Genomic DNA, 11,974 nt, shown 5'->3' with positions numbered 1-11,974 from the left:
TCCTATAGTTTATATTTGGCTATTACTGTGAATTCCCCCGTGTCCTGTCTCACCAACTCGCTTGCTCCTTCTGCAAATTGTGCTTTGTACAGCATTAACCGCTCTCGTGTGGCTTTCTCACCAACAACAAGGGATGAACATGAATGTGTTTCATGCAGAACAGGGAGGAAAGGCTCTTTGACCAGCAGGTCTGTCTTGGCATGGCTGCTTGCCATCCGTCTGGGCAGTGTTTGACAGAGTGTGATGTTCCTCATCTTTCCTAGACAGTACTCTCCATCACCCAGTCAGCGCTGTCTATCGTCCCCTTGCTCCCTCCCGTGTCCCCCTCCTCGTCGCACTGCAGCAGCATGCCATTTACAGACAGGCTCCTCTTAGTCCAGATACTGCTGATTCTCCTTGGGTAGGTGCACATCTGAGCGGCGCCGGCGCCGGCACCGGCACCGGCACCCGTTACGTCTCCCATGTCGAAGGACTGGCTCCTCTTTGGCTTGGAGTCCAGAGGTAGCATGAGGAGCCGGCTGAGCCGGGAGTCCAGCGTCCGGCCCAGGAGCGGCTCCTTGTCTGTCGGGGGCTTCGTTGCCGTCACCGCGGTGCTACTTGAAGGTGACGGGTCTCGGCCCTGCGCCCCTCGCAGCTCCAGTGAGGTGAAGGCTCCGAGGAGGTGGTCAAGGTTCGGCCGGGGCTTGGAGGGGGCCGACCTCCAAATGTTGGCGAGTGTGCTGTTCGGGCTGTACGAGTCCCCAGCCATTGAGCCTGAGGAGGAGGAGGAAGAGGTGAGGCTGCTCTGGAGGGAGCCGCACTTGAACTCCACCACCTCATCCTGCAGTGTCACTTTGGCCTTGGCTTTAGGCTGAGGCTGAGGCTGCGGCTGGGGCTGAGGCTGGGGCAGGAGCACTCCGTTCTGCCCGAGTCGACCCCCGTTGGTCTGAGAGTGCGTGTCACTGACGCTGGTCAGCTTTCCCACCGGCGGCTCGTTATCCCCGGCCTTGTAGCGCACCATGAGGATGACGATGAAGACGAGCAGGGTGGCCACGATGATGCCCCCGACCACCAGGATCATGGTTCCTCCCAGCAGCTGGCTGGGCAGAGACTGGCACTGAGGGTAGTCATCCTGGGTGAAGAACTGCGTACAGCCCACTACGTTGGTGGCGGTCAGGGTGGTGGCCGTGTCGTCCCAGGCCGCCAGCACACACAGATCGTAGCGGGTCCCCGACACCAGGTTCGTCACCAGGAAGGCTTTGCTGGAGGCCGGGATCATCCTTAACAAAGAGATGAAAAAGAATTAAGAGCTGCAGGTTAATTACTGTGTAAAGATAACGAGGCATTTCTCGATAATGGCCGAGGCTGGTATCTCCTTTAATGACACAGAGGAAGCTGTAAAAACCTAGAGGAGTGATATAGTAAATCCAGTGAATGATTGAGCCATCAACATCTGAACACATTACACATGTAATTTCAGCACACGGAGACTTAACTAACTGCTGAGGTAATGTGAGAGTTATTCACGATGCAATTTTTCATTAAAGGAGAGGGAGGATTTCCATTTGCATTCCCTAGGAGTTTCTCTCCACTGCGAAGTCTCTGCGGTTGCTGCTTTAACAGACAGCCAGCAGTAATTGGCTTTATCTCTCAGAGCCATCTGTCTTGCTGCAGTGAACAGAGGGTCCATTTGATATCGGAGCTGTGGAGCAGTGATAAATAAATAACCAGAAAACCCAGGAAAGACAGGAAAGACTGGAGAGTGAGGTCCATTTTGTATGGGCAAATCCCAGATACCTTTGGACCTCTGGGAAGTGTCGTTGCGGTACGAACAACAACACCAGGGAGAGTGTCAGGTGGTGGGTACTGTGGTGCATGTGTGTGTGTGTGTGTGTGTCTGTTGAACGAGAAATGCTCTCCTCTGCCTCTACCATCAAGGTGTTGAGGTTCCCCTGAGCAAGAGAGCAAACCTCCAACTGCCCCAGGCAAGCTGCTCAGCGGCCAACAGTGGAAGACTGGTGGTTGTACCGCTGCAGTTACACACACTCACACCTGGTAGTTAAGTGACATTACTCATTCATTTCCCCGACCCACATTTTCCCTGCAGGGATTAAAATCAGTAACCCTCCGGTCATAAACCTAATCCTCTAACCTTTTGGCTGACTTGGGGTAAAACTTGCAGGTGTCTATAGCTCATTTATGTGCCAGATGGGTGAATATATTTTCTGTGACTGACAACTTACTTGACATTTTCTGAGGTGTCCCAATGTAGTGAACCCCACCCATCTGGTGATCCAAGCAGATTAAAACAAAGGCCAAATATTACCTGCAAAATGACCCAGATCTGCTCAGTAAAGCCCTGAGGGTGCGGTCACACCTACAGTTCAGTTTCTTTGGTCCAACTTTTCCAACAGTGCAAAAGTTTCATTTTTGTATTTGGTTAATCTAGGTTCACACTGCCCAGTTCCAAGCAAACCAGGGCTTGTAAACAAAGCTTGTATGGACTCACAAGTGGCTTGTTTATTGGACAGAGTCTTGGTAACCTGTTATCCTGCCAGGTTAGAGATTTTGGCAACGGTGGGAGTCAAAACAAACCTGATTCCAGTCCCTAGCTGTAACTTCAGCTATGCATGATGAATTTGTCTACGCTCTTTGCTGTGATTGACCTTCTCTGGTGTTTATACCAATTAAGAACACATGAACAAATAGCTGAATATGAGCATCAGTCCAGACTGTGGTTTGCCTTCGGTTCATTTTGTTATACTAGGGTTTCCAAGCAAGAGTAACTGCTGGCTATCAGATGTCAACATCCGTCTCCTATACCCATAATAAAACCTTGCGTTTTGGGATTGTTTCCTGTAGTTGGTTCAGATTACGTTCTCAACGAACCGCACCACAGTTTGCTTTGAATCTTGATCTTGGTCTTGATCTTTGGTGCCACTTGAGTTTGAATGGCATTGTTCTCACCTGCCCAAACTAACCGAACTAAAGGAGTAAACGTTCCAGAGTTTGAACTGCTTCAAACATCCTTGGTGTGATCTGATTGGCTCGTTGTAACTGGGCAAGTTCTTTCACAACATTGGAGAAGGACATACTTTAAAAAAAAGAAAAGCTTTGTTCCATAGTATACAGTGAAGGGTGACAGGAAGGATAGGACAGATAGTAGGAGAGGGAGAGGGAACGTCCCAATGTTGCAACACTGCAAAGTCCTAATTTCCCCACAGGGATCAGTAAAGTTTAATTTTATCTTATTTTAACTTGACATGCAGCGAAGGTCATAGACGGGACTTGAACCGGTAACGTCACAAACACATGTCAAGTCAAGTCAAGTCAAGTCAAGTTTATTTAGAAAAACATTGCCCTATTCTAGTGAGTCACCAGTATGCAAACAGAAGACGCTCTTTGGCAGGAAAAAAAAAAAGTTCCTACTTCTCAAACAACTAGTGATGCAGTCCATTACACAATTATAATTGGCTGCTTGGAATTGAGAGCCGAATTCTATAGCCTAGTGATGGTTTTGCTGGGCACTGCTCCCTCCTGTGTCTGGGTCTAATTGATTTCAGGTTGTCTGCATAGACTGACTAATTCATTTTAACTCATAGGAATAAAGTGGAAGTCCAGGGAAACCTATGCCTATGCTTATCATGAGGAGATAAAAGTTTTTTCCCACCCCTGCAGGCTGCAGAAGGCAATTTGTAGAGTGCCCTGCTTAGTTCCCAGTGATGGCGTGAGGCCATAACATTAATCAGAATGAAAGAGGGGGAGAGAGAGCAAGACTGAGAGAAGAGAGAGAGAGAAGGAGATGGGCCATTGGCTTAGACTTCTTTAAGCTTTGCAAGAGATTTGTCAGTTACAGTTTTAATATTCAACATATTTTCTCAGTTCAAAGAAAGACCTGACAAAACAAATAAATCACTACTTCAGGCTGCATCTTTCCTGTCGACAATCATTAAACTATTTCATGGCTCCTATTTTTTTTTTCCCCAGCTGCAAAGACTCGAGTTTTCAAAACATTATTCATTATCTCCATTGATTTCTTAAGGCCTTTTTCTCTGGACAAACGCAGACAAGGTCATGCCAAATGGTCTCCTGCCCCATTGATTCAGCCTAAACATCAGGGTGCTGCTGGGAAATTTGATTATGCTTATATAAGCAAAATCCCTAATGGCCTCTTATTGGTTGCTCTTCACTAAGGCGTTCTTGGCCTCTGCAGCTGTATTGTAGCAAGGGGAGGATTAAATGGGCCGTGACGTTTTTCTGTGTCTGTGTCTCTACCCTTGAGTCTATCCTGGTTGCAATAAAACATCTCCTTACTCTAACTGTTATGGATGAATGCATTAGGAGGAGAAAGCTGAAGTTGGGCTGGCTCAGCGCTGAAAATGGCGGCACCACCTTTGGCCCGTGATTTGCGTTACACTGTCCGCTTGATGTAACCGTAATAACATGGCTTATATAGACCTGCGCCCAGCACTGCAGGAAGCCTTTATCTCTTTGACAGTTCACTCTCATTAAAGAGCATCATCGCAGAGATAGAGTGCACAACTGTCACACGATTGGTCTCCACGCCAACAGCTAAAATGCGGGGTGTTCACTGTCTGAAATGCTTGCATAAGATAAAACCTCAACTGTAGTAACAACAAAATGAGTCCCACGTTTAATAGAATAATTTCTAACCCTGTTAAGACGAATGCATAGGTTCAAAGATGCTGTTTTACCGTGCTGCTCCTGATAACCTGCTGTAACAGCTCCATGACGTTTCCCTATTCATAATCATATGACATCTCAAGATGACTGGCACTGTATTACCTCAATGGTTGTCATTGCATACAAGGTTTCTACATTAATTGTGAACACGCATGAAAATGTTCACTGCAGAAACCAGAGCAGCGATCATGTCTGCAATGTGTAATCTCAAATCTGATAGAAGACAAATATGTTCACTGCTCACAGTGTTAAATATGACATATACTAATAAAAAATAAGTTTTAACTGCGCCCTCAAATTACTTGCAAGACAAACTTTGAAAATGTGGTGATTTGTTGACTTAGTAAGAGGTTATTCTTGATCCTCTTATCCTCCTCTGACCTGACGCTGACGAACAAAAATGACAAAATCTCATTTTCAACTGAAATTGAAGTCATGGCCTTTTTGCTTTGTAGAGCAGAAATGTAGTTCCTTGAAATCCAAACCACAAAACGAGTCTCATATTTCTTTAAAGGAGCCCTCTTACAGGAATTAAAAATCTCCTCTATTTATATATACATTATTGCATTTTCAGAACTCGAGTCAACGAATCACAGCTGGTCTTTGTCCTCATTGGCTCCCCTCACTAAACAATTGTTTAAATCCTTCCGTCACGCAAGTTTGCAGCATTTGAAGTGACCAGATGTCAAAAACCAAAAGTGAAAACAGTAAGATGTTTACATGCCACAGAAACCTGTTTTAATGTCAGATTACTGTAACTGAGTTATGACGTTTACATGCACTGAACCAAAAACAGGCAACTTGGTAAAGAGTGGAATTCTCTGTGCTTGTAAACACGGCAAATGTCACCAAGACAGATTCCTATAGATTTGTTTTTCTTGTCGATAAAAGATATTCTGATTCTGAGGTTCAAAGCTAACATTTACCTCTTCGGCTGTTGCTCCTGGTAACCTACCTGAACAAATCTACCAAATAGCCATGACATTTCAAAATGACCCGGTATGGCGCTGTTTTTCCCAGAGCTGCAATCAATAGAGTATGTTTTTCAAGAAGTAAGCCATGGATCCAGCAGTCTTTTCAGCTCAGTTAATAGCCAGTAATGGTAGCCTCAGGAGCTTGCTTTCATTCCTGAAATGCTTCTCCGTAGCAGAGAGGCATGGACCTTAAATCACATGGCATGCGACACTTGAGCCATTACATGGTTAAAGTATTGCTCTGGAGCCTTACTGCAATTTAACTGAAATATTACTGAAGGTCTGCGCCTGACACATAACTTCCATTACCATAGTTACATACAATCCCTTCACCCTGCTTCATGGCCTCTTGTACAACTATGATGGGTATGGACAATGTGCGTCACCTATTCACAATCATGATGTTTGTACATTTTTACCCCGCCTGCCTCGCAACAAGACATATCGCTGCTGTCGGATAAAAAACATTCGAGCATCTCAGAATAGTACACTTTTGAGGAATTAAAAAAAAAACAAAAAAACAAAAAGAACACCTTCTTTTCAGACTGACACCCGTGCTTTCTTGAAATTCTGTTATAGGTTTCGACTCAGCTTTCTGGGCCCTTAGGCCATAAAATTCACCGATCCTACATAAAGCATCACGAAAACCTTTAGTTCGGGTGAAAATATGAAAATCATGGAAACTGGTGCAGTGATATGATTTGTCTTCAAGCTCCAGTGTTTGAACGGGAAACAGCTGACAGTTCTTACCTCTTCTACACAACAGTGGGACACAGCTGAAATGATTAAGTTGTCTCGATTCCTTAAATCCCAGCAGCTATTTCCAAACTTCCATTCTTTATCAAAACTTTTAGAGAAAGTTGTCTCCACTCAACTTCCATGAATCCAACTTAGTTTCCATGAATCAAACTACACCTTTGAGACATTTCATCTTGTTTTTAGAAAAATGCACAGAGCGGAGACTGCCCTCATTAAAGGTAGCAAATTATATTCTTATGGCAGTGGATTTGGCTGAAAGTTCTGTTTTAATCCCCCTAGATCTGAGTGCGGCTTTTGATAGCATCTTAATTGATCGCCTGAATTCATGGGTTGGCATTAAGGACTGCGCTGCACTAAATTGGTTCAGCTCATAATATCTTTCTTGCATTTAAATTGGAGACATCCTAAGTAGACAAGATCAGTGTGGTTCAATTTTAAGTCCCGTCCTTTTTCATCTGTAGACACATCTCTTTCCACTTTTATGCTGATGACATGCAGCTACACCTACCCCTAAAATCCAGATGCCTCAGATTTTTTTTTACATCTTAATGAATACAAATCAGAAATAGCAGTATTTGCCCCTCATAATGCCATGAAATTTATTTAACTTTGCACTCTTATCCGCTAATATAAAGCCAGCTACCAGAAACTTTTATTTCCTCTAACCTAGACTACTGCAACTGTCTGTATTCCCGCCTAAATCAAATGGGTTAACCCCTAAATGTCTGTGTTTAGATCCTCAGGCAAGGTCCTTGTAACAACGCATTATGTAATAACACCGCATTATGTAATAACTCGACAAAATGTAATACATTTTTACTTCATTATGTAATAACACCCGCATTTTGTAATAATCTGCCGCATTTTGTAAAACACAGCCTGAACGCAATATGTAATAAATGTCCCCGCATTTTATAATAAATTATTACATATTGCGGTGGTTATTACAAAATGCGGGAGTTGCACTTTTTTTATGATGAAAATGTAATAATACAGTGCATTATGTAATAACCAACCAAAATGGATGTCTTCATCTGTCCACGTTATATTTTTTAAAAATTACGCTAAATTAAACTTCCCAAATATTAAATTAGACCGGCGTTATAGTTGACTCTGCATAGCCACATAACAGCAGGAACAAGATCAGCTTTTTATCATCTTGCAAATACAGCCAAACTCAGGGACTTCATGTCAAAAGCCGACCTGGAAAAACTCATTCACGCTTTTATTTCTAGCAGACTACTGCAATGGTCTTTGGACAGAGCTCCCCAAAAAGACCATCAAAAAGCTTCAGCTTATTCAAAATGCAGCTGCTAGAGTTCTTACAGGGACCAGAAGGTTAGACCACATCACCCCGATTCTTAAGTCACTACACTGGCTTATAATGTTATAACGATTTTTATCAAAAAAAAAGTATTTATAAAAGTATCCCATATTTTGTAATAACAACCGCAATATGTAATAATTTATTACAAAATGCGGGGAAATTTATTACATATTGCGTTCAGGCTGTGTATTACAAAATGCGGCAGATTATTACAAAATGCGGGTGTTATTACATAATGAAGTGAAAATGTATTACATTTTGTTGAGTTATTACATAATGCGGTGTTATTACACAATGTGTTGTTACAGCTTCCTAAATCTAGCTTTAAGACTAAATGAGCCAGTCTTCGCCATCAGGGTAGCTACTCTTTTGAACTGCTAAGTTTTTAAGTTCCTATTTCCACAGATGTTTCTTATGTAATGATGGTTTTCTTTCCGCCGTTGTTCCACTACAGTATATCGGTTTGTTGGTATAACCCTCCACCTCAGGCTTGTAATACCTGAGTCCTGGTCTCGATCTTGGTCTTGCTTCAGTTTCATTTCTATTTTGACTCTGATTTGTCTTGGTGTCGGCCGCTATTGGATGTTGACTCGCCTTTTTCCTGCCTATCTTAAATTTTTTTTCAAAGATATGTTTTTCTCGAACTGATCCACCTTGTTTATTTTCTCCCCAGCACTACAAACCTTTTAAAGGATTACACCGGTGTTTAGTATGTAATGATTCTCAAACTTCTATGACCAGATTAGTCGAAATCCCCTGCATTAATTAGTTGGAGGTTTAGTACAGACCTTCATTAAATTCCACATCTTGGTTGATCCTTAAGAAACTCCTCCAGCATTAGTTTTACATTTGAAAAGACAGATGAAATCTTGGTTGATCCTTAAGAAACTCCTCCAGCATTAGTTTTACATTTGAAAAGACAGATGAATGTACAGTGTTTATTGCCTATTTTGGTTTGAATTGGACTCGATTTGCTCTGGTCTTGGTCTTGACTTGAACTCGACCGAACCTGGTCTTGAAATGAACTTGGACTTGAATAAGGTGGTCTTGACTACAGCCATACCAACTCTACTCCCAATATTCCCGAGTCTGTATCCCACCCCCACCATTATGGTTATGTCTTTGTTTTTGCCACTGCCCTCTTTTTGTTCTCTTGTTCGTCTTCATTGCGTACTTTGTAATCTTTGTTTTAGAAAAGTGCTATACAAATAAAGTTATTAAATATATTGAATTAAAATAATATGATCAAAAGGACACAGAGTACAGCGTTTATCTTCTGTAACATTTGTAAAAGTATGTACTATATATGCCATGTGGATTTATCATAGTGTCCATTACTAGCTCTGGAGGGTTATATAATCACACTCAAGACATCTGTACTGCCAAAATTTTGACTATCAGATAAAAAATTTATAATACAGCAAGGTGTCTTGACACAAGTACACTAACATTTTTACTACATTATTATCAGGGCGAAACAAGTAAGAAATAGACTTAATAATGAGGGGAAAATAACTTCCTAATGCTTTCCCTAAGGCTATAACTGTAAATATCTTGCTTTCCACAGGTTTTTAGAAGAGTAACTGATTTTAATGGCATTAAGTAAATGGATTTTATTTCTGGCTGGTTTCACATTCGTTTTAGAGTCTGTGCCGGTAGAATACGAGCCTCATCTAATGCAGTTTCATCCCCATCAAATGCTGCTGGATTGACAGAACACCCGCCCACTGCGCTTAGAAATTCCCCCGGTTCTGGACTACTGAACATAATCGAGACCAACAAAACATTGTGCTTAGTGAGGGAGACGTCAGATGATGAAAAGGCGGTGGAGAAGGGGAGAGAGTTGCTTTTGCTGCTGTTAAACAATTTGACGGACAATAGAGGCACTGGATGATGGATGGATCCCTGGAACATCACTGTAAAATATTATGGAAAACTGTGTGTAAAACACTGATTCCACGGGGAAGCCTTGCTACGGGATTCTGTGTAAGATTGTGTGCTGTACACAGGCATTGTTCAATGTTTAAACAAAATTCATCTGTCTTTGTTTAAGATCACTGACAGCTGTTTCTCCAGGACACAACATCCTGTCATCTCTAGTTTTGGAACAATTTATGTGCTGAGCCTCTCATTCAGATACCATTATTCTATGACTCCATACCACTCCCTCCTCATCTTCAAGCAATGAAGATCTAGTTAGTGCGACGCAAATACTGAAAAAATATTGAGATTGCAATAATGACAGCTGCGTTTTCCAAATTGCGAGAGGCAGCAGTTTTTTTTAAATGAGAGGGAAAGCTGTTTCAGACAGCTTCCTACACAATGTATTTTTGTGCTGTGCAGAATCCCTGGGTGACAAATCAAGTTGCACGTTGGAGAATATCTTTCAATTTACTTAAACAGAATAAATTCTAAGCGTTAAATAAACCCAATCATCCGCCAGCCCACACACACTCATTTTTTTGGCCATTTGGAGAAGTCCTATAGAGAAAACTGCGCCCACGTGTATCACAATTTATAATGAAATTGCAGGATTCACAAAAAATGACACATGCTCTTACCTGTAGATCAGAACCTCGTCATCGGAGCAGTTGTACTGGAGCTGGTACATCTTCACCTTGGGCGCCGACTTGCTCACCGTCCACTTGACCAGCGCCGACACGGCTGTCACCTCGGAGACGGACACGGCCTTCTCTGGTTGGCTCTTGGGAGCCCCCTTGCTGACCCTGGAGGTGCCCGTGATGTCAGAGAGGCGGGACTTGGGCTGCGCTGGCTGCCCAGTGCCATTGCTGAGGTGGGGGAGCTGGACGATGGACACTTCCACGGAGGCGGTGGACTCCCCGGCCACGTTGGCAGCGATGCAGGTGAAGGTGCCGTAGTCCTTGGAGGTGGTGATCGTGATGCTCAGGGTTCCGTTGCTGTACACGGCGGTACGGGAGGAGTTGCCTAGCAGCCGGTCGTCGGGGGAGATCCAGTGGATGGTGGGGGCAGGATCTCCGATGGCCTCGCACCTCAGGCTGGCCGTTTGCCCCTCCAAGACCAGCATCCTGTGGGTGTGCTGAGTGATGAGAGGCGGCTGGCACACAAACTCCTCCTCCTTGACGTACCAAAAGTAGCGTCCCTTCAGGGTGGGAGGGGAAGCACAGGTCTCCAGGTCGTCGTCTCTCTCCAGCCTCCGCAGCCACAGCATCTCACAGTTGCAGTGCAGGGGGTTCCCGCCTAGGCTTAGGGACAGCTGGGGGGCGTAGGGCGTGGTCAAGATCATTGAGTCCTGGGCGCGGGCAAATATGGGGTCCGGAGGTAGCTTCTGCAGGCGGTTGGAGGTTAGGTCCAGCCTCGCCAGCCTGTCCAGGTCAGCGAAGGTGCCCTCTGGAATGAAGTCCAGCAGATTATGGTCCAGGCTGAGCTGGTGCAAGTTGATCATCTGGCGGACTGAGTCCCAGGGCAAAGACATCAGGTTGTTGTAGGAGAGGTCCAGGTCCTCCAAGGCGGGGGCCAGGTCTTCGAAGGCTTTGTCGTGGATGCGTCCCAGCTGGTTGTTGTTGACGATGAGGTGCTGCAGGTTGACCAGGCCTCGCAAGTCGTCCGGGCCCAGCTCTATCAGCCGGTTGTTGTCCAGGTGGAGCGAGCGCAGCGTCTCCAGGTCACCGAAGGAGAAGGGCTGGATGTAGCTGATGGTGTTCCTGGAGAGGGTTAGGTCCACCAGGTCGGTCATGTTGGCAAAGTCCTGCTGGGTGATGCGGAGGATGTAGTTGCCCCCCAGCCGGAGCTCTACCGTGCTGCGGTCGATGTCCAGAGGCACAAAAAGAAGGCCTTTGGAGGGACACAAGGTCCCCAGGGACTCTGACAGATTCTGGCATACACAGTACTTGGGGCATGCATGGGCGAACATCACTGTGGTTCCCAGGACCAGCAGGCAACAGATGATGTGGTCCATGGTAGAGTCATACATAGGAACCTGAATGAGACAGAGAAAAATAAAGAGAGACAAAGAAGGAAAATGAGAATTCGTGAACTATCTATGCAGCACTTCAGGAGGGTCCTACCTGAGGATGTCAGGCTGCACTCTGGCTCAACAGGGGTTAAAAGATCTGAGATGTAGCCAGGGGCCTTAATAGAAATCAGTAAAATCTTAAAATCATTTTCCAAAACAGACAACCATCTGTTAAGTAGGATCACTTTAACCTTATCTTATGCATCATCCGCATGATCTTAAAATTGTAATTTGATG

General features: G+C 44.4%; 1 protein-coding gene across 2 annotated transcripts; it reads right to left on the bottom strand.

The window, feature by feature from the left end:
* Positions 1-259: 259 nt before the first annotated feature.
* lrfn2b (leucine rich repeat and fibronectin type III domain containing 2b) lies at positions 260-11,695 on the bottom strand. Of its 2 annotated transcripts, XM_071540560.1 has the most exons (3): positions 10,305-11,680; positions 896-1,259; positions 260-862 (listed from the first exon to the last, which is right to left on the bottom strand). In XM_071540560.1, exons 1-3 carry the CDS (start codon positions 11,678-11,680, stop codon positions 260-262), a joined length of 2,343 nt encoding a protein of 780 aa, XP_071396661.1. The 2 variants fall into 2 exon arrangements, with proteins under 2 accessions (XP_071396661.1, XP_071396660.1); XM_071540559.1 differs by having other exon boundaries at positions 260-1,259; positions 10,305-11,695.
* Positions 11,696-11,974: the final 279 nt, after the last annotated feature.

The sequence above is a fragment of the Centroberyx affinis genome, unplaced genomic scaffold, assembly GCF_046629955.1.
Source record: "Centroberyx affinis isolate AG114_WGS23_722 - 3 ecotype Tasmania unplaced genomic scaffold, CSIRO-AGI_Caff_v1 ptg003686l_1, whole genome shotgun sequence".
In the NCBI taxonomy this organism is placed as follows: Eukaryota; Metazoa; Chordata; class Actinopteri; order Beryciformes; family Berycidae; genus Centroberyx; species Centroberyx affinis.
Note: the sequence above shows the minus strand (reverse complement) of the source record. Positions and strands in the feature narration are given on the sequence as shown.

Bases quoted from the DNA above. Each gene is read 5' to 3' on its own strand.
- lrfn2b (XM_071540559.1), bottom strand. From the start codon at position 11,695: ATGTATGACTCTACCATGGACCACATCATCTGTTGCCTGCTGGTCCTG. The intron at 1,260-10,304 runs GTAAGAGCATGT...CTCTTTGTTAAG, and splicing joins GACGAGGTTCTGATCTACAG to GATGATCCCGGCCTCCAGCA.